The sequence below is a fragment of the Homalodisca vitripennis genome, chromosome 7 (genome assembly GCF_021130785.1).
Source record: "Homalodisca vitripennis isolate AUS2020 chromosome 7, UT_GWSS_2.1, whole genome shotgun sequence".
Lineage (NCBI taxonomy): Eukaryota > Metazoa > Arthropoda > Insecta > Hemiptera > Cicadellidae > Homalodisca > Homalodisca vitripennis.
The window spans coordinates 88,050,325-88,074,852 of record NC_060213.1 but is presented as its reverse complement, the minus strand read 5'-3'; the positions used below and the strand labels follow the sequence as shown (position 1 = coordinate 88,074,852).

Below are 24,528 nucleotides of genomic sequence, written 5' to 3'. Positions count from 1 at the left end.
GTTATAACTCTGGAATCAATGCACGAAACATCGTAAAATTTTGTACAGTGATTCTACACCTTCCTGGAAGTAACATAGGCATACATACTAGAGTAAATTTGGTCCAATTTAAATAGTTTATTTAATTAATTTTTTTAATTATAAATCGTTGTTGATGTTTTATATTGGATCCGACAGACTGCGCTACGACACATAATACAAAGCGAACTGATACTTAACAGCTGTTAATACTTTCAGCTGAAGTTCATCAAAGAGGCAGAAACATTTGTTTACATTTAAAATTTAGAAAATTTTTATTGTAAAGTGCTTGATCAGTAGTGTAATGCAGGTTGCATAGAAGACGTCATTGCCTAATTTTAAATTCAGATTGCACCAATGATCAATAATAATATATAAAAAATGAATGTTTGTGTGTTTGTCCTTTATAGACTCAGAAACTATTGGACCGATCACTATGAAAATTTGTATTTAAGGTTTATATGCAATGCCCATTGATGTAACTCACCACCAGGCTGTACTGCAAGATATAAAAGTTATCAAAGCGCCTGCACATTGTAAACTGCAATTACGACACAGTTACGTATATTAAATAGCCAAACACTGTTTGAAGGCAAAGAAATATACGGGCAAAGCTTAAGAGACGCGTGCGAAGCCGCGGGAAACAGCTAGTACATTTCTAAACAAGCTGAACATAATCATATGAGATTTTGACATGTGACATATTAATTCTTTATTTGGCGGTATATAGTGAGTGCTTTTTACACATGTGATTACACACAGTCAGGATAGTATAAAGGGGGTAATAAAAAAGTTGGCCTGGCTATGGATTTTCATGTTTTATGTGTGATTCTAAGCTAAAGATTAAGACTACATTTTCTCCAATTTCCACTTCGTTTGGCTACTAGCCGACATATTGTGTTTTTATTAACAAATTATTATCTTTAAAACTAGTAAAGCTAAAGAAACCAATTTTGGAACATAGATTTAAATAGGTAAGAGGAAAATAAAAAAATAATTCTGTTATTTTGTTTAATATTAACAAAATTGCGTATGTTGAAAATTTGTAAAGTCAAGTAACAAAAAACCCAGTATAGTTATGAGATACTTACTAGACACCAAATACTTGGAGAATTATTTTGCAATTCCAACGGTACTAGCTTTAACGAAATCCGTCAAGGCATAAGCGAGCACAACCACTTTAAAGGTACGCTTGCACAAACTGTGAGCAGAACAATTTTATCTTTTGATAGGCGCCAGCTGTTATTCATACGTAAAGAGAATAACAATGGAGTAGAAAGGCAATGTTAAAAGTCAGTGACAAGATCTGATTTCAGTGCACCTCACGGAAATATTTATTATATAAACACTGCCATGAAACCTAACTCAATGTACAAAGTTTGAATGTATCTTGTGGCAAAATATCTCGAGAAGGAACATCCCTAGAATTTAAATTTTGCATGAAACTTCATTTCTACACTATGTTCTATGTTTGATTTACTGACAATGTTCTATGTATGTATATGTCTTTGAACAAAAAAATTTTGATTTGGTTGATTGACACAAAGAAAAGAATGAGTTGTATGGTTGTGCATGTTCAACCATGCAATTTCGCTGATCGTCATCGAAGCCCAGCACTCAGTAGGCTGACACAATTTTTCTTTTGTTTACTAGATGAATGTTAACATTTCTTACCTGTATATCTGTCCGCAGGGCATCTAGAGAATTAAATGGGCTATAGATTTTAAATTTTGCATGCAACCTCAGTGAAGCCTGTTGTGAGTGGTGTGGCGTATTCCTAGCTTGTTTACAAAACGTTACAAAAAGAACGCATACTATACTGTTAGTATATAAAGTTATATTTATATTTTCAAAGTAACTTTAAATAACTGTAAACAAAATACTGTAATTAAAACAACTGGATTATGAAAGCAAATATTTGGACGTGGCTTAAAGAAACGAGACGCCTAGTGTCATCATATTCGTACCATATAAACTATATTTCAGTTTTGTTTTACAGTTTCGTATTTTGAACAACTGACAGACCCCTACTGATAGGTAGATAAAAAAGTGTTATAGTTCACTTATAATGCAAGTAGCAACAGTAAGTTCCAGTTCTAATCCGTAAGTTTGTTCTCTTCTCAGGTCCGTATTTCCACCGGTTTTCCGAACAATTTTACCAGGGCTTTTTTCGTTCCATTATGGCACCCGTTCAAACTTTAAAAAGTCACAACTCCATTATTTATGAGGCTAGAGAAACAATAAAGTGTTCTGGAATGCTCATGAAATGTCCTAACTAATATCTCAGTTTTTGTATTATTGAGTACATATAAGTTCGGTGATAGTAAGTACATAATATTTAAGTTCTCACAAAACTACCTACTTCTTCCGACTGAACCGGGAGGAGTAGTTCAATTTATTCTTACAAAGTTATTAAAAAATATACTATATATCAGAAGTAAATCTATACATACCTATTATATTGAGATTTGTTTTATAACCACAAACTTTTCATAAAAGTTTAATTTTAATCACTTAGTTAGGATTTAAGCTTTATTTATTACAGACATTTCCATTTCGCAATTTTACAATGCGTAAGCAAAAACTGCCTGAAACCACTGACGTAGCTTGAGCACATCAGCCTTTAAGTCCTTTAATGAATCCTCTGTAAATCTCTAGATGTGTCAGCACGGTTGTAATACGTCTTTGACGCTTAGCTCATTTTAATTGTTACGGGAATGCACGCTTTTTAATTTGAGGCTGTTCATCTTACAGTTTCATCATTTAATGGTCCAATATTGATGCACCTTACTTTTCGGAATCGAATTGGCTCTAAATTAGTAAAAAACAAATCAGTTTGAAAGAAAATTTATAATTAAGTAATTAAGAGTTTATATAAAAAAGTTCATAAATCTTTATTATTACCAAATTTTACTTACAAAACCAAATTTCTATCGTTATTCGATAAGAGTTTTTCATATTCATAACATCATTCACATTGTATATGAATGTTAATATTTTTGTAATACGATCATAAACCCTCACATTGTTCCTAGAACGCTGAATTTAATCTACATTATTATAAACCTTCAAAAACTTTGATGCCATTAAAGTTCAGAGCTAAAAAAATTAACATTCTTCGTACCACTTTTAAATTCCCCACAGAGCCTTTGAATTTTGTCTTTTCATCAGAATAAAAACACGCAGAGCTAGAAAACATTTGAAATCATGTATGAATCCTGAAAATATAGTTTTATTAAAAAATCGGTTATCATCATTTACAATAAAAATAGATAAAACAAATTGCTGCATAGTATAAAATAAATACAGATTTTAAGTAAAGAATAAATAAAGAGTAAAAAAGTATAACTTACTTTCAGCATGTAGAAATATAAGTAGTCACAATTTACGTTTTTTTCTATACGGGGTATAGTTATACACAATTTTTCAGTGAAATGCTATACAGCCCTTAATACATCTATGGAGACATACGAACACACGAGTATTTCTGGCAGTAATCCTGTGTAGAAATTCTCCTAAAAATTCGTTTCTCATATGCTTTAAATATTTTAAAAACATAGACACACCATAAAACATTAATTACAGACATATCTTTAAAAATGTACCTAAAAGGTTCCCAAGCAACCCACCATGCATGACATTAAGACTTTTCTTCTGTATTTGGCTGATACCATTCACATTTTATAGTCTATTGCCACATTATATATTAGATAAAAAACTAGCCAAGAAACGATACAAAAAGTTCATTTGGACCGTCTTGCCGTTGCCGACTTTTTCAATCTTTTCAGTGTAGGAAGTGTCAACAATGGTCTTTATGGATAAAATTGCACTATCATTTTTTTCGTTACATTTTTTACTATTCTCAGACACTTTTGTAGACTTAAAAGTTATGGATTCATTGTTTACGCAACCATTCCCAATCAATAACTTTGCAACAGCCGTGAGATTAGATTAAAATGAGTCTGTCCCTAACACCTCGTCATGAGTATGTGAGTAGAATTTGGGTAGTAGCCTAACTCAAAATGTAAGTATCTGAGGGTAACCTATCAAAACGAAGTTCGAGGATAACAACAATCGGCGTACAGGTATAGATACCTATATACTATTGATTATACTTCTTCTACCAAAGTATCATTTACAATAACGTTTAAAACACGTTCAAGTTTATCAGCGCATGTGGAAGTTGCTATATCCTTTGGTTTGATTAAAATTGAACTTATTATAAACAAAATGATTGATTTTGAATTATTTCTGTTTATTGCTTTATGTCATTTAAGTACTAACATACTATCGGATAATTTCATAAAAGTCGGTTTTAGATATTTTCAGCATTAAAACAGTTACCACTAGCATATTACTTGACAGCTTTTATACAACGATGAGCCACCGTTGTTCATGTAATTCAAGAATTGAAAAGTAATAATTATGAGTACTTGATTACGTCGTAGCTCATTCAATTTATCTTGAATTAGGTTGGTGGCGTGCACAGATTGTGCGAGTGTAACATTCCTCGCTGACCATAATTTAATTGGTGAGGTTGTACTATACTATGGCCACGAAGTAGAAAACTCTCAAGACGTGTAGGAACACTTCGTGTTTGTTTCCCCTTCGCCAGACATTCTACAGTAATAGCATCCTTCTAATTATTATTACTACGTATGTTACCAATTTTACCTTCTATGAATTAAATTGCTAGGGAGTCGGTTGACAAAAAATCTAAAAAAAAAAAAAAAAAAAAATATTATTTGCTTTTTTAAATCTGTAGACTCTCCTGTTTAATTTGGTGCAAATTTTATTTAAATCGGCCAACAATATCACACCCAAATATAATATTATGTAAATGGCTTCAACATATCTTGGCTATGTTTATGCAATCTTTAAAAGAGTTTTCTGAAAATTCTTGTTTTTCTTTGTTTAGGAACACGTTTCTCTAAAACCACTCAACATATTTTGATGATTTAAAAAATATTTTGTTCCTCGTAATTAGAGCAATGTTTATAGCACAGCAAATTGTTGTATGTAGTCTAATAATAAATAAAAAAAGTTATTTATGAAAAAAAATTGACTTTTATACAAAAAATATTTTTAATATTTCAATTTATGCTATGGAAATTTGCTGTGCTGTAAATGTAGATAAGAAATAGCAGAGTCAAATAAAAAAACTTTATCTTGATATGTTTATTGGTTATTGAGAAACATGTTCCTAAACTTATCTAATTTAACATGTGCGCTATATAGTCAACCGACTCCCCTTAAGTTGTGTCAAAAACATTACATTATGCTTGAAAATGTATATATTTCTTAGTATACGAAATTTATGAGATCGCTAAAAGAGTTTGGATACTCTTATTCCGGGTCTTCCCAAATGATTCAGACATTTCCTCAACTACATACAATTGAGACACTTTTTAAGAGTTATTGAGAAAATTTCCATCTCTTCATGCTCTCGCTGCACCAATATCCGAAAAATAACGTGTTAATGCTCAGCAGGACGCTTCTTATAGCTTAGGAGTTAGCTCTCAGCCTATAACCCCAGGGGCCCGGGTTCGAATCCTGATTTGGGTACGGTATTTTTGTACGCTATCAGATAATTAACTGAGTCTAGTATGAAGGAAGTAATCAGCTAAACAATTGCAGGATAGAGATGGAATTATTAAAAAGTGGTTCTTTTCAAGGAACAAACACACAATGTTATCAACGATTTTAGGGATTCATTTAAATATTTGAATCGCGTGATCAGGTCATTGATCAATATGTTGACAGTCTTTTTTCTAGTCTAGTTTAAATACATGGTGATAACATATTTATAATTAATTTGGTTGTAAAAGGTCAAAAACAGTTGTAGAAATAATTAACATTTAATACATTCTTTACAATATGCAAGGATGATATACTGTAATAAGATAGATTTGCAAATGTTCTTAACTAGTTATCATTGGAATTAATCTGTCTGTGACCTCATGCCATAATATTAGTTACCACAGAGGATTAGAGCTAGTAACATCTGTGCAATATTTAAATACAGTATGAATTAAATTCTTTCATGAATACTCAGTTCTTTTCGGGTAACACTGAGACCTGATTTATAACTGACCACACGTTGTGAAAAAATGTTACAAATAAACAAATATAGTGAATTGCCACCCAAATATTCTCTTACGATCTGGATGCACTCGAATGACGAAGGAACCCCAGTTGTGGGCAGGCGACAATAAACTCACTGAAAGCGCTCGTGGATGCGGAGGTATAGGTGTGGGGATCGTTTCAATATCCACGGCCACATGAATATACATAACGGTTCAATTAGCACACCATCCCCTCCCCCTCCTTACCACCCCTCCCCCTTAACACCCCGGGCGAGATTATTACATGACAAAATGAGACACATTTCAACACCGGGCCTTTGAAAAAACGCTACTGAAATCCCGCAGGATACAATTTAATCGTGAAACGTTTAAACTAGGAGTATTCTTCCTGTAACAGGCTGAGTGAACAAATTGATAATAAAACGTTAGTAAATACAAAATTACTCATCAACCGTTTGTTATCCAAAACACAGACTGTTTAATAGTGTCGAAACTTATTTCCGTGCTTTCTAAACAAAAATATAAGTGTATTTTTTTAATTACGACATTAAAATATATCAATACCAGAAAATACGCGTGGTGTCGTTCGAAATTTCCTGCTTAACAACTGGGACATCGCATTGATACTTTTTAAGTGGTATTCTATACACTCCTGTGATAAGTGATTATTCCTTGAAGGTTTTTGAATTTTCTGATCCATTTTCGAATTGTGAGGCCCTGAAGTAGGGGGTGAAACAGTTTTTTATAAGTACCAATGAAATACATCGAATTTCTCTGCAAAATTCTATAACATTTGAAAGGATAGGATACTGCAATTATTGCAGTAGAAATATTGTAGGCAGTGCTGAAAAGTAATAAAGTCTAAGTTCGTAGATTTTTTTGTGAAAGAACTTATAATGTAATATGATGGGGCCCTTCTTGTTCAGTATTATATCTTCATCGCCTCAGTTGAGTTTATAAATAGCCTCACCGCCCATCCCAGAGTCTTTGCTATTTCTCTCGGTGTTAAGGTACATGTAAACCTGATACAGTATACTCTATATGCTATGCTTTCCAATCTCTGTTCGTTATATCCATCATATTTTCTTGGTTTAATGTAGGATCTGTAATGTTTTTTATATACCTAATCAATATCGAATATCTCCAGTTCTAAACGAATTTCCACTGTTCCCTTAATGGTTTTCGGCCAAACAAAATTGCACTTTGCTTTTAGTGCATTACCGTTAATCCCCATTTTCAATGTCTCACTATGCTTGTTTGTTTCTGCAATGTAATCGCAGAGCGAATGATTTGTTGAATCATGTTCGTGTCCGGTCCTCCATTTTTTCCGTCAGCTAATGTAAATATGCCGTCCCACAATGTCTAAAACTAACTTCGAGTATCTAAATTAATTAAGTGAATTTTCGCATTTAATAGGATTAAAATAGTGTATGGCACCAATTTAATATGGAGTATGACAACAGTTTACCCCAAATTAGGCTACTGGTACCTATAGTTTTTGTCCTAACACCTCATTACCGTGTATTTATTGACTGTATTTGGTCATAATGGTTGCAATATTCTACATTCTACAGGCAAATGTGAGTTATTGGTGTGTATGACAACAGTTTAAGAGGGTCCGGCCAGGGCAAAGTTTTTTCAAAAAGTTTTAAAAAAGTTTTGTTTCTAAATTACTTGTGACTACTTTAATATACGATAACGCCATATTTATTAATCATATAATGCTTTTGTTTAATACTTTGATTTAACATTCACGTTGGTAAAGGCTTCAAATTTCTAACTTATGGACTATACTTTTCTGACTGACGCAATGAATGTTTTTGTTATATAGTAATAGATTTGAAGTGAAATCCTGGTTATTTTGTTTTGGTGCGTTTGAACCCATGGTACATCATATTGCATTCAACCACATATGACGTTTGAACCACGTCAGTGTTATTGTTGTTTGGGGTTTTGTTTACGAAATTGTCATTCCAAAATCATAATAGTCTTTTGAATGGAAGTAGCAAAAAAGTTTGATATGAAACTCAGATGCATCTATGCTCTCCGAGCTATCGGTAGTGGCAAAGTGCAACCAATACATTTTGCGGTATTAAGAGCTTGCCAAATCCTCTTAGAATTTGTTGATACATAGATCATCTTGAGTATGCTGAAAAAAATCTTTGTTTCGACTCAATGAAGAGTCTTTTGCCCTAAACAATAGAAGAAGAGATTTAGTGTTACATAGCAACATAGAAGCCATACCTCTCTAAATGGAGTAGTGACTGCAACAGTGGTTGGTTCCGGAAGAATAGTTGATTATGAGGTCCTTTCCAAACACTGCAGATGTAAAAATAAATATGACAATACAAATGATGATTCATGTTCAGCTAACAGTTCAGGAGTCATTAGAGGAATGGAAAATCTGGGGGTAAAAACATTTCTGAGATATAGGCTACGTATGACGCACGTTATGTCTAATACCTTGGATATGGGACTCCAAAGCTTTCAATAATGTATCAGAGTTGAAAGTCTATGTGGGATAGACTGTCCTATTACAAAGTTAGAGTGTATAGGCCACGTACAGAATGTTTGGGGTCCAGACTAAGAATTCTTAAGTTAAAAAGAACTGATACAATATTTGCCGATTGAAAAAGCTTAGCTGGCCGAGGTAGATTGACGGATAATGCAATTAAAAGTTAGTTTACTATGGTCTAGGTATCAGAAGACATATTAACAAAAACTCTACAGTTGAAGATATGTCCAAGGCAGTATGGGCAGGGCATTTTCATGTTATCTCGAGTGAAGAAAGACCTAATCACGGTTAAGCCCACCTGGCACTGAAAGCTAGTTTAAATTTATACAAACTGAAGCTAGAAAAGAAAGTTACAACATCAGGATCAATTTCACCTCCCTAAAGAAGTACTGCTTACCATTAGCCTTGTTTTAAAATATGTGTGACAAACAGTTACAGCAAAAGTATTTGTACGGCAAAATTCAGAACACGAATGAATAGGTAAATGGCGTAATTTGGTCAAGACTACCCAAAACAATATTTGCTAGTCTAAAAACTCTCAAGTTTGGTGTTGCAGAAGCCATTACATCCTTCAATGAAGGCGCAGTTACAAAGTGGAGAGTTCTTGAGATTAATTAATAATTAATCTATTAATTAATTAATTAATAATCAAAATTCAAAATTCAACAATAGTGGAGTATACAAATTAAATTGCAACGATTGTCAATCCCACTATATTGGACAAACCGGCCGATCCTTCAAAATTAGATTTAATGAACACATAAAAGCATTGAAAACATCGTCAAATTTAAAATATGCAGACCATTTAAATAACACCGGCCATACATACACTAACATCGAAAACAATCTTGAAATTTTACACACAAGCAAAAAAAGTCGCTTATTATGTACTTTAGAACATTTTGAAATCTACAAAAGTGCCAAAATTAATCATAATATATTATTAAATGACAAAGATTTTCTAACAAAAAATGTATTATTCGACATACTTTTAAACAATATACTTTAATATTATGTGTGATCGTACATTGATCACACATAAAATGAAATACAACAAATTTAGCCACCAAGGTAGTGAAAAAACACATGACAAATTGGTTTTAATTATTTATTTTCATAGCTTAACCTTAGTACCTGAAGATGAAATCACAGATTTCGAAATGTACATAGTAACAAAAATAAAAGTTTACAAAAAAGTGTTAAAAGGTTTATTTATATTGTATTATACATGTTCTTGAGAAGTTGGATCTAAAAGCCGGAGAAAAATGCATCAAGAGGATGAATCTTATTGACAGTGAAAGAACTCATCGGGCAAAAAATAAATTGGATGAACTTACTTGGATGAAGGCAAATAAGAAGATGCTAGCAGCAAAGAGCAAGCTTGAAGGGAATCTTGAAGAGGAAGACGCAGAAGCAGGTTCTTCAGGTTTTTTATTTTTTTAAGGGAGACGCCGATCTCCTTTTAAGCCTTATTCTGCCCATCCTCATGGCCCACTGGCCTGTGCGAGGATCTTATCAAATAGTATAAAGGGAGAGTCGATACAGTACAAGGTTGAAAGTACTGATAAAAAGTGCAACGTCACAGACAGGATTCGAACCTGCCCTATCTCTGACAGACTCAAAGTCCAACTTCTTAGACCGCTCGGCAATTGGCACGTCAGATGCTAGTAAGTTTACAAGTATACGGGTAGATTTTCTTAACATGCTTGTTACCGAAATCATTTATATTTATTAACGTATATACCTTATTCTCAAAAACTAAAAGAGATAAAAATATGAAATGTTTACCGTGTGTCCTCATGACAGTATCACAACTTTCTAACATTATAATAACAAAACAATATTTACACTCTAAAGCCTAAGTTATAAAATAACGTATTTATGAAATTCTACAAAAAATATATAATTCTGTTCCAAATATTATAGATAAAATTATAAAAGAAATTAGGAGAAATCCATGTGTTAAAGCCATGACAACATACCTAAGATCAACTCCTAAAAATTATAGCTTTATATGTTTAATAGTCTTTCTACAAAAGGAACATGAACTTTAATAAAATAACATACGTTGTATAGCCCAGGCCGAACTCCGTTAAAGCGACAAGAATATTCATAAGTTTTAAGTAATTTGAAAATAGTAAGATTAATTTTACAGATAAAACGTTTCCTAACATATCAACATAACAAGAAAACTCCGCACCGAAATAACAAATTGGGTTTTATTCTAGGCTAAAATATGTAGGAAACTTATTTTATAGATTAAATATAAAAATACATTATATGACTCAAAAACTACTACTTAACGATGAGTGTGATTGGGCCTTTAAGAATATATCTATATACAGTATTAGCCAAAATAAACAGTACTGAAATGGTAATATCTTAATATGGTAAACACAGTAACATTAAATATATATTTTACCAATAAATACAAGTAAAACGAAGCAAAATCGGAAAAACTTGGGCATTAACATGTTCAATATGACCCTCTTTCAGTTTGGGTCAACACTCGTACCGTTCTTGTAGGTTTTGCATAATTTTTATGAATAGGGGTTGTTCCATTCTCCTAATACACATGGTTATTTTTCTTTGAGATGAACGATGGTAGATGGTGGGTCCTCGCGGAGAATGTTTTCTTTCAACATTCCCCAGATGTAGACGTCCCGTGTTGTTAAATCGGGCAAGTGGGCTGTGTAAGGAAAGTTTGTTCTAAGGGAGATGAGACGGTTGCCAAAGGTTTGTTGAAGGAAAGCAATGTTGTTAACACAATAATATTGCAGTGTGACTTGTTGTGCCATCTTGCTGGAACCACTGTGAATTTAACGGCAGGTTTCGTGCACGACAAAATCTACTGAGGTCTCTCACAAAACGATCAAGAATGGCCCCATATCGATACTGATTTACAGTTACACGCTTACTATGCTGTAGCCTCTCTACAACGTCAGCACGCTCGCACGCTCTAAACGTTTTGTCTGCTTGTTTGAAACCATTAAGGCGCACATGACATTCAATTGTAAACCACACATCACTCAGAAACTTAGGTTCTTCATGGAATATTGCTAAAATTGAAGCACAGTACTGAACTCTGGCTAGTTGGTTTCTACAGTTCAAAGGTTGTCCTGTTTGTTGTTGAACATTCTTTGCATTGACGTATTGCTAGTATTCAGTTTAAAAGAAGCTCGCATTAAGCTTCTTTTCGGTGACTGTAACACGCTGCAACACTTCCGTGGTTTTCATTTGTACAGGCAGTAGTTGGGCGACCTGAAAAGCCCTTTCGCTGCATCAAAACACTGCCTGTTCTTCGAAAGTTTTCAACACTAAGAATCACAGCATTACTAGGTGGGTTTTTGTGGAAATGTTCCTGAAAACGTAATGAAGTGTATGTCAAGCTTGGGCCACCCGCACATCCAATTCCGTATGAGCGAAAGTAATGATCTGCGATAAAAACTTTCTCTACCGTTCTTAGCACAGAATCCTGACAGGATCAGCAAATTGCTTTATTGCACCAATAGACGATTACAATTCAGAAAGGCAATGCTTTATCGTAATTTCAATTCATAAGCTAAGTGCATCTAAGAAGGCTGGCAAACTGGGATTTGGAAAATTATGAACTGTGGACATTCCTCAGCATCTAGAAGGTATGCCAATGAGAGAAAACTCCACCTACCCAAATTACCTTTTTTGTTTCACCGCAATAGATCTCAAGTGACCGTCCATAGCGGCAATATCCTAAACCTGGAATAAATTATGGATTCATTTGAATATGATGGCTCATGGTATCGTTGAACTCAGACATAGTGTGAAGTAATTTGGAGAAAATTCTTAATATCAGAGCTTAGAGACACGTTTTGTTTGGCCTCCCTACCAGGGGCATCATACACAAACCTGACAGTAAAATATTCCCTAGTATAACTGAGGGATATAACTGTCAGAAGAAAAGCCAAAGTTTACGGGTCCCTGAAATATTATTCCAGACGAGTTACACGATGTCTCATAAAGGCAAATATGAATACATAGATTAAAAGTGACATGTCCTGATTATCATAAGTATCTATGAATACCTCATAAGTAAGCTATGGTCATTAGAAGAAAGGTTCTACTGATTGGCATGAACCTCTGCATAGTAAAACATTACAAATACCTTTAGTATATTGATAATTTAGGAAATAAAAATAAAAAACTGCATTACATTATTGTCCATGCTGGAGCACGATTTCAGATTATTTAAAATAGCGCCAGAACCCCAAGATTTCCGGCCATCAACAAAATACAAGTATATCATTCATAAAGTTATATTTTGTCAAACGCAATGAATAAATAATTTTTAAATATTAAAATTTGGTGTTTTAGAGTATTGAAACTTCTTAGAATATGTTTGAAATTGTAATTCCATCTAATGTTACATACGCTTTATCCAAACAAGTAAACTTTAATTACAATATAATATGAAATTGATTGTCTAGGTCCGGGCATTGTTACCCATCCATCGTCCAAGAGTTCTACACTATATTAAGCTGGATGATCGACTATCAAATCAAACTTTGAATCTCAAGACAATAATTTAATCGGATGAGTATATTTTCATTGCATTTATGTTGTAGTAATGAATTGGAATTTGAATAATGAATTTATTCAAAAGCTATCTATGCAAATCTTAATTTTTTTAGTCAGCCATCGTTTTGATAATCCTTCCAATTTTTTTAAACAATTCTACCAATAATATTTCTCTCGGTTATTTAAGAAATCTTTATTATATTTCTCTTGAAGTATACAATCACTAACAATACTAGCCAAGCAGAAATGCTGGTTTAATTAAACACGAAATACTCCAAAGAACTCTTTATTGATTAAAATTACAGTTACATTTGGAAGAAGTTATTAAGATATACACTGATTATGTACAATAGATAACGAAAACAATAATGATACAGTATATACATTTAACAATAACACTTTTATTTTAAATTAACAGGCTACATAAGTGACACTTAAATAGATTTGGTTAGTGACTAGAAATAATACACTTAAGGAACTTACCCTGGAGAGAATGAAATTTGGTGACAACTAAGAATGAAGATGATTTAAATTAATTTTATCACACGTAAATTAGGTAGTACATTCTTATACTCTAACACTGTTGGGATAATTATATAAACATTCTAGAGGAGGTAGATTCGTATCATAAAATATTGTCAATAAAATATCTAAGTGTTCAAAGCTGATCAATTTGTAAGAGGAACAATCTTAATTCTGAATCCTAACAAAGTTCATAAACGAGTGTCTGGTTCCTGTTTTCTTTAATAGAGAAAATCATTACAACCAAAAAGCATTGAATTGTAAATATTTTTCAACTATAATTGATTATTCTTTTCAGCTCACTACAACAACATTGATATGAGTCGTAAAAATATTATTCATAATATCCTACTAATGTATAGGTAGGTTGAAATTCAAATCTAGCAGCAAAATATATTTATAAAAGTAATATTAAAACGTGATTGGGTAACGTTTTCCCGTAATCCTGAAATTGTCTATAATGTGCATATTTAAAATTTAAAATGTTCTATCATTTGAAATATTATTTTTTATATTTAATAAGATTTTCTTTTTTTCTGATAATGCTACCGAGGAATAAAAATTAAATTTTCACTCGGAACTTGTTATTTTATTCAAGGGGTTTCTACGCTATTAGTATTTTAAACAGTTTAACTAAACGTTTTTATGAAAAAAATGATCTTTACCTATTGTAAAATTGTAGTGACCTACCTAGGAATCGAACCCCTTATGTTTGAAGGTGAAGGTTCAATTAAGCGACCATTCGGTCAGTTAGAACCGGATATAAGGTGTATTTCTTATATAGCTGCCATATTAAAAATTCTAACCGAATATCTAAGATCTACGAGATTATTTATATTACTTTTGACAGCTTTTAAATTATTTCGATCAAAATTCGTTGCTATAGTGAATTTTCAATTATTGACATTTAGTACAAGCTATCAGCCATTTCATCGACCACTGTCGAAGTTCAAGAAGATAAATCAAGAAACTGATCACGATATCTAAACTATTTTATCCACCTGGTATAAAAAAATATAACATTTATAATTATATGAATTTGTTTATAATGATAAATATTTGTATACAGTAACCTATGAATTGATATTTATAATGGTTTTATAGAATATTCCCTACCTTAGGCCTTATTAGGATGTGATTAATATTCCTTAACATTAAAATAATATACCGTGTGTTCCAAATCTTATGTACATTAAAGGGATCTTGGAAACTATAAAAGATACAGCAAAGATTAAGTGGATAAAGTTGTGGGTAATAATAAGACCAACAACTCAATGTGGTTAAGTTAATTATTGGTTGCGACGTTCACTTGCTGCGCTGAAAGCACTGTTTTTTGTAAAAATCATCAAACTGTCCCAGTTCTCTTATTAGTAGTTATATTTTAACACTTTTTTACATGTAATCTGTATGAAATTTAATCTAGTTCTTAAAGCAATTTCTTCAGCAAGCACGGTGTGTAGGTTTCGAGTCAACTTGACTGATCAGCTGGTATTTGTACATATTTATACATTGCTGAGCAGCTGATCGTAAAACCTTACAATTTTACCAGCCCTACACTAATTGTAATACAAAATATCCCTTTTATTAAAAATGAATGGTGTATTTTGTAACAGCTGATCCCAAAATAAGTGCATTGTTATATTAAGTGATCAGTTAAATAAACCTCAAGGAAAGTATAACATGTATGGTATTTTGGATATCAGTAACAAATCTACCTTCTTATAATTAAGTAAAAATAGGTCATTGTATTAAGAAAAAATTACTTAAACTGCTGGTGTTACAACATTTTTCATTTAAATATTTAAAAACCAGAAGAATTTCATGCAGATTTCATGTAAAAATATAGCTTTACATGAATACGTTACAATATAGCTACTAATGAGAGAACTGTAACAGTTTTTAAGATTTTGACCAAACACGACGCAACCAATAATTAATTTAACAACATTAATTTGTTGGTCTTGATATTAAGCAAAACTTTGTCCATTTAATCTTTGCTGTGTCTCTAATGGTTTCCAAGATCCCTTTAGTGTGCATAAAATTTGGAACACGCGGTATATATACCATGTAAGTTTTATTTCATGGCCAATAGCAGTTTTTGTTAAAGTTTGCAGTTTTAACAACCTTTGGAAAATCAAGCAATTAATTCATTAACTGTTATATTTATAGAAAATAAGAGTACGAGGTAAATTTTAAATATAAACCAACTCCTACGAATATATTTTACATCGCATAATTTTAAAACTTTCGAAGCAGATTTTCAAAGTCCCTAAAGAAGTAATCGTATAACGCTGCTAAGGAAACTTGTAATAATTTGTTCATATGTTTTAAGGATCCACAGTAATACATAGTATTTTATTTTGTTCCACATTTAGTCCATAACCAAAGGTTCTTGATTTGAGTCTGAGCTGTCGCTTGAGTCATCCCTCACTTCTCTCTCCCCTGGGGTATCCTCTTGTTTTACATAATCCACGACCAATTCTAGTCCGATGAGTGCACGGAGGTCACGGACCTTCTTCTCTTCTGGGGTCAACTCTTCTTCGTCCTGCTCCTTCTTTGTCTCCTGCTTGGTCTTTACCTCCTTATATATTTTGTCCAAGTTCTGCAGAACGTAGTTAGTACCGCAAGTTGACTTCTCCGAAGTCCTTTCGCGCTCCTGGAGTTCTCTCGGTTGGGGAACACTGAAGGCCGAATTGTGCTTCCTGAAAGAAAGGTTGAGGACATTCTTCTTTTCTTCGGTCTGCAGATTCAAAGGCTCAGAAGGGGGAGAGTCTTTTTCCGCCTTACGGTCCCAAATGTGACCAGATACCCTGAGATCTACAAAGAAGTGAGGGTCGAAACATTGAGGAGGAGGGGGAGGGTACATATTCATATGCGGGTACCATAAGGGAGCAGTTGGAGGGGGTAGGATGGGATCTGATGAGGGGAGAGATAGAAGATTGCAAGGAGGTAGGAGGAGACTCTGTGGGACTTCTTTAGGAGGCGATTCTGACTTGACTGGGGGAGAAGGCGGTGGTTTGGGATTTGTCGTGAGTTCCAGAGGTTTGTCATTTTGTGGTGGTTGACGAGCTTCTTTCCAGGACCGCTTGCGCCCTCGTCTTGGGCCTCCTGGAGGGGAGGTTCGTGCCTGCACGAAGCTCCGTAGCATTTCACTGAAGAAAAAGCTGTTGGAGAGTGGCATCGTATAGAGATAGGGCGGGGTGGCAGCAAGGAGTCTGGTCACGAGGTCTGCAGGACGCAAGTCCATGGAGGGTTTCAGAGATGGGTCCGGACTGGCCATCTGAAACACAGAAAACTTACTGAAAAATGTAAAAATTAACCTAAATGTAAAAGTCATGTGAATTATCATAAATATTTATGATGTTGTAGGAACTTGAGTATAAAAGGTGTTTCACATTTTTAAATTTAATACATAAGGCTCAATTCATAACTAGGCGTATCCAATTGAAGATCTAATGACGATTTAAAATGTTATAGACACGATTATTATTTTTAAGGTTCTACAGTGTGATAATATTCTTATATAAATAAAGTTACTGATAAGTATGCCTCTGAAATTTATCTAAATAGCTGATAAAAGCTGCTAGCATACAGAATACAGTCAAATTATTCATTTTGTATTACATACTAAAATAGTAATACGGATTTAAACATCAAACATGTAAAAAGAGACTCAAAAACAAGTGTCCAAGGCAACTCTAAAACACCAAAAAGAACTTAAAATGTGAATGTACTCGTTATTATTTCACGCTTAGTCTTTGAGACTCTAAAATCTATAAAACTATAAAAGTATTCGAAATTAAGATTTCTAAAACGAATTATTGAAGTAATGGGGTAATGAATTAATTTTTCAAATGCTATGAAAACTTGCCCTGATTGCAGTATTGATAAGGGTTGAGTCCAAAACCTCCCGTTATACATTATAATAAAACTTCGCACCACTGTGAGTAAGATCGCCTTCGTCAGCATTGTTTGCAAATAACACCTTGACAAATCGTTTCAATTTTCGCAGACGACACTGACTTGAAATCTTCCCCTCCCCCACAAATGGCACATCATTATTTTTAACCAATCCTGTTTACCGCGTCACAATCTGCCTAATGCCTCCCCCAACCTCTCCTCCCAACAAACAAACCTTTGGTGGTGGAAACACGTCGTTTATCCGTTTTGTTGTTTTCCGTCTTTGTCTCCAGTTCGGTAGCCTGGGGATCTCATTATTTTGAAAGCGCGGCGTTTTACTGATCAAAGAACTCCCGCGTATTCTGGATTCATCGGTGGACCGTGACATTGGAGGTTATGATTCTCCTCCTGGGAGACAGGACGAGGGTTAACTCTGTAGAGGGGTGGCGAGCGATGGTGATAGCTTCCTCACCCCTGCACGATCATAATGTCACTAAAAGGTTTGTGGAAATTAAATACATTCAACACTGCAATTCGTAAAATAATATTTCTATGATTGTACCAATCTCTGGTTGACTGTGATTGACGCAGATTCTATATCTAACGTGATTATGCTTTATTGTTCCATTATAATAGCATGTAAGTAAACTGGGACCGCCTAGCAGACAGCTAGGCTACACGAGGGTTCCGCGACAATCAAATCCCAAAATACAAAATCCCATTATAGAAAAATTGTTATACAAAAATGATACACCTATAATTTACATTCATTCTAAAGCCAGATCCATAAAAAGCAATTCCGTACTTACCAGTAGACACTATTGAATTGAAATTCATGAAAATTGCTTCATAGTTACATGACTTTAAACGTCCAACGTCATATGCGATTCACTAACCCAATTCTGAAAACCCAAGAGAGGTAAATTCTACATGAAACAATAAAGAAGTGGAGAATATACCCCCGTCAACTTGAGTAATTGCGACTTGTCGACTTGCACTCAGGAATATTCCAGGGAAACAATACACGCTGCTATTGTACTCACCAAACAGACCTGTAGGAAGATGAAATCAGGTCTTTTGTGTGGTCGGTGATTGTCAGGTGCTCAAATCCCTCATTAAAACGGCAGACGACAGCGGGCTATGCGATGTGAGGGGAGGGGGGAGGACAGCAAGAGCTCTTTACTGCACATCTAGGTCTTTGTCAGATTATTCGGGAAAAAACATTAATGTAATACCATCCGTCAAGTGAGGGCTGTGTTCTTTTAATATGGATAGAAGGGTTGGATGCTTGTGCTCGCGCCGGGAAATTAATTTTGTATTTAATAAGTTCTTTATGCAGTTGTAAAACACAAACTCGTTAAACATGTACTCCATAAGCATTTTCTCTAATTAGTGAAATCGTCGTAATTGTGATCTTTATCCAAAAAATAAAGAGGACATGTTTTAAAAAGTGTATGCCCTCAAAAAATATCCTTCATTTAACTTACTTTTTCACAGTAACAGTGAAGATTTAAACATAAAATATGGAGGAAAGTTCGTACTTTAGGACAGTAACTGTGAGATGGCATCCATGTAAGACTAGGCCAAAAGGATGATTGCAAGTCTTCATCTAACTGCCTTCTTAAACCTCTGTTAAAATAAGTATTTCAAAAACTACAAACAACAATATATAACATATGAAGACGGAGAAACATTAACGAAAAGATACGTTTTACGTGAAACGTTTTATATGTTGTTTTTAACTTCCTTGTTTCCATGTCTCTTTCGAAGTTTTTCTGTCTATTTAGTTTTGGTGTTCATGTTGATTTTCACGACAAAGGAAATTCTAGATATTGATGGAATGAAATCCAAAGATTTCAGAAACAATTTGCAGAAATCGGTCTTGGTTTATCTGGTTACTTAAAATAAAAGCCCTAAGAAAAATACTGCATTTTTCCTGGAGTCTGGAAAACAATTAAAACTAAAAAAAATTAAATATGGAGCATGCCTTTTCAAATATAACTGTAATTATTAATAGGTCTTCTAATTAAGAATCCATAATAAAACATGGTGTATGTACAGGTAGAAAGTATGTGTAAATATTTTAATTACTGTACCTTTAGTACTTTTTCTTAGTAAAACGTACTTAAATAATAAAAAAACAATCACAAAGACCAAAATGTTCAGTGAAACTCAAATTTGATAATTCCCACAGTATATACATAATATAGTATGATACATAATATATACACTGTACATAATATATTTTGCATAATACGTAAGTTAATTGTTTGATGCAATATGTAAACACCGCAACTTCCTGCAACTTGAAAATCTACTTATATTGTAAGTAAATCTACTAGTAACATTGTAAACCCTCAGTGTAATACATAATTTTAAACAGGAAAAACCAAGCTATTTAATAAAAAATATCTAAAAAACATTCGCCCACTCCTCTGGTACAAGTTTTTGTAAATACTAAAACGTACTTAATAAAACCCAATTTTTAAGATACCTTGATTTATAAAGGAAAATCGTGTTGAAATGCAGTAACTAAATTGCAATAGTAAATGCAGTTCGTAAAGACGATTGAAATAGTAAATTATCTGGAAATAATGTTACTACTCAACATTCTAAAGTTTGAACCATGTATAAACGCGCTGCATAAAAAGCGTTGCTCATTTTAAAAATAACTAACAAATATTAAAAGTACTCTAAGGATTTCGCTATACAATTGGCGGAGATATAACACGCCGTGTAATTCGTCGCGATAGAACATAAATTGGATGGATCCGAAACAGATTGCGGGCAAACTGAGGGAGGGTTGTATACAAATAAAAGGCACCCCCTCCCTCCACAGCGACCGTCTTGTCTTGTCTTGCTGCGGCATTCCTAATTGAATCCCAACCCTTCATCTTGTCGCACCATATTAATTACTCACTCTATTATGTATAACTCCTCCTTCTAGGATTTGATTCGGGCTCTCCAGTTCAACTCGTGACTGCTTTGGTATATCCGAGTGTTCACATTTTGGAGTATAGGGAATTGTAATTTGGTCTAAAAATGTTTGTAAAAAACAAAAGTAATTTAAAATAATCTTTCCGGCTCATTTGAAAGAAATAGTTAGACCTGGTGTCAACTGAAATATTAATAATTTATTTATTACGGGATTTACATGTAAAAAATATCTCGAAAGCCATTCGAGACACAAAATATGCGCATTAAAAAAGTTCAAGAAAGGTTATAACCATTCCAGAACCCTTTTTTGTTCCATAAATAACATGTTATGGTTTTCAAGTTTTAACAGCCACAATATTGGCGTAACCACTAGCCAATGAATCGGGAGAGCTATTTAGAAGATAAAGTTTTGTGCCAAGTTTGGTCTTGTTTCAGATTTTCTATTGCCAGTTCTTAAGGATTTAGAAGTCTTTATAGGATTTACATGTAATTGATGTCTTGAAAAACTATTCGACATATAAATATGTGTATTAAAACATTTAAGAAACGGGACAAGCATTCAAAGTAACTTTTTATTTTTTATTTAAACCCATAAATGATGGAGTTATTAATTCTTATAGTTTATACGGCCAACGTATTGGAAGGAAATGGATTAGCGAGCTGGTCAATGAACTTAACCGAGATATTTAAAGATCGATTTTTGTATTGTTTCTACTTGTTTGGTTTTTTTGGTCAGTCATCTTTCTACAAGCCGCGTTATTTAGCATATATATATATATGCTAATTTATAATATATAATAATAATTTATATATTATATATATTTATATATAAACTTTGAATCGTAGTGGGGTGCTAGTTTTGGGCTCTGGGGAAAACTATGTAAAACTCTTCCTTCACTGCAACCATGAGAACAATACAGGTAGATTTTGTATTCAAAATCTTCCTAAACTCGTATGTCATTTAGAGAAATAGGAGGTCATTAATATGACTTTTAATACTCGATTTCAGACATTTTTACCGTTTTTCAAACCAAACCACTCGTTATTTCCATCACTGTGCGAGCTCTCAACTTCTATGCAATAATTACTGCATCCTCTCGAGCTCCGATTGCTCTTATGACCACTTTATCCCCTCCACTTTACCACTCCTATTCACCCCCCTCCCTCTTCACCAAAACCACTTCCACAGCGCGATGCTCCCTTCCAGTTTCATTAAGCAAAGAACAATTATTGTTTACGAAATTCTTGTCACGTGATGGATTTTTCGTCAAGGGTTTTACAGTAAAAATTAGTTTTACGGTTAGTTTTTACTGCTTTTAGATTAATCCATGGACGTAAATTCATACGCAAATGCAGGCAAAATCTGCAAGCAATTGTGTAGATTGACCGCAAGGGCGGGGTTGACAGAGATTAATATGGACTTGGCAAGCAAGATGGGGTGGTAAGACGCCGGACAGCGTCGCAAGGGTATGTTTCAACAATAAGGGGGGGTGGTCAAGAGCAGAGCTAGGGGATGATATCGGGATATAATACCCACTCTAAATGGCTGAGATGATATTTACGTGATGATTTTTAAAATTGTAAATGAATAAATATTTGTGTTTCTTTATCCAAAGATAGTTCTCACATCTCAATTTAGGACCTTAGATCTTCTAGCTGCTAATTGGTACTACACACACCAAGCTTTATATCAGTCTCCACCAATTCTCCGGGATATTTGGGAAGAACCGGTGGTCGAGCGGTCCAAGGCTCCGGACTTTGGATCTGAGTTAGAGCTAGCGCAGGTACCAATTCTATGTGTGAGCTTTGCACTTTTTATCTGTACCGTTGACCTAGTACTGTACCGACCCTCAGTATTACATTTTTTATAAAACCCTCGCAAAGGTCAGTAAGCCCATGGAGACTTGAATAATAAGGGATTTAAAGAGAATCGGCCCCTCCTTAAGAAGTCGGCATAATAGAGTAATCCATCTCTTTTATCCATTGTGGAGAAGTCATTTGGGGTGAGGACAATACCTATGAATGGGATGTGCACTTCATCAATCTTTGTTTATGAACGAGGTTTTTACCCTTCTAAGACCTTGACGAGGTAAGTATTTCATCAGCTGAGGCTAAGAACGGTGCATTGTTTCAAGGAGGTCAATCATTCTTGTAAAATTATCAACTGAATTATCAAAGAAGACTGACTATTTTTACTACGCAGATGTTTATGGACAGATGTATTTAACATTGCAGGTCCCAGACGTACCACCGGGGTAGGTGGCAGTAACTCCTGAGGGTAAGCTTTGCTAAAGTAGTTAAATATTGAAGCCTTAAATGATTTTTTACACCAAACACATATTAAAACCTAAGTTAAGAGATTTAAAACTGTTTTACTCATACTTTTAAAGACTCCAAACTTAAAATAAGGATTAATGAAAAATTAGACATACACTCAAATGGCGAAAGTTGGATGATCTTAAGGTTAGGATTGTTTTCTATCTGTTTCTATCTCGCTTGTACGCCATACTACTGCCGCCATTGTCTATAAACTGAAACATATTGTTACAGTCTGCATTTACTGGAAGAGATACTGATAAGATTACATGATAATAGATATTTAGTTACGATGTCCTAAGGAACCGTTGACCTGACATGTATGATCTGAAAGGCACATATGACCTTAGTTTAGTCAAGTGAATTAACCCATAAAACCGAAAGAAATCCAAATAAACAATGTATAAGTTCAATGTATAAATATTGAAGCCTTAAATGATTTTTTACACCAAACACATATTAAAAACCTAAGTTAAGAGATTTAAAACTGTTTTACTCATACTCTTAAAGACTCCAAACTTAAAATAAGGATTAATGAAAAATTAGACATACACTCAAATGGCGAAAGTTGGATGATCTTAAGGTTAGGATTGTTTTCTATCTGTTTCTATCTCGCTTGTACGCCATACTACTGCCGCCATTGTCTATAAACTGAAGCATATTGTTACAGTCTGCATTTACTGGAAGAGATACTGATAAGATTACATGATAATAGATATTTAGTTACGATGTCCTAAGGAACCGTTGACCTGACATGAATGATCTGAAAGGCACATATGACCTTAGTTTAGTCAAGTGAATTAACCCATAAAACCGAAAGAACCCCAAATAAACAATGTATAAGTTCATCACACTACGTGTTACGTAACAGGCTGCGCTGAAGTTTCATTTTTGAGACGTTCTGCGATCAGACCGACAAGCAGACAGTTGTACAGGCCAGGAAACTTTTACAAATCTCACGGCAGAAAAAACGAAACTGTGTCAGCTTACTGATTGATAGGTTTCAATGACGCTCAGCCAAACTCCATGATTGGAAAAGCACCATAATAGAAGTCATACTTTTCTATGTAGAAATGAAGTTTCATGCCCAATTTAAAGTCTGTAGATAAAGTCTTTCTTGAGATATCTTGCCACATGATACATACACATTTTTGTTCAACGAATTAAGTTTCTTAGCAGTTTCGAAATAATACAAGTTCAGGTGAAGTAAAGAAGGTACCACAACGTTAGAGTGAGCTGAAATATAATTTTAACGGGTTTTAAAATGTAATTTAAATTGTATTACTTTTCCTTATCGCTGTATGAAAAAGGTACATGTTTTAATGTCACATGTTAAAATTCATATGAATATACTCCTCTTTCATACAAATGTACTCATTCTGCTATTTTGTCGTTGCCATGATTACAACCCAGAAGACCAGTCTAAAAATATTTGCTAGCGCTATTTGCTAGCGCTCTACCAAATGCCATGGAGTGGCATGCACCATCATCGAACTCAGTGTTGCCGATATAAAAATGAAGCTTCGTGTAAAATTTCAAGTCTTTAAGTTATTTAGTTCTCGATATATCGTGCGGACAGACAGACAGATAAACAAACATACAAGAATGGGAATATTCCAGCCCCCTTCGCTAACGCTCAGCTGACAAATATAAATGGCACTATAAACACAGTCTACAAAA

The 24,528-nt window shown here is 33.9% G+C and overlaps 1 protein-coding gene across 1 annotated transcript in view; it reads right to left on the bottom strand.

Annotated features, from left to right (window-relative positions):
- Positions 1–14,282: 14,282 nt before the first annotated feature.
- The window catches only part of LOC124366033 (neural Wiskott-Aldrich syndrome protein), a 71,039-nt gene continuing 60,793 nt past the window's right edge, over positions 14,283–24,528 (bottom strand). The window contains exon 2 of the mRNA XM_046822237.1: positions 14,283–16,975. Coding sequence (XP_046678193.1) covers positions 16,067–16,975 — 909 coding nt within the window. The 3' untranslated portion in view covers positions 14,283–16,066. The remainder of the gene's footprint in view (positions 16,976–24,528) is intronic.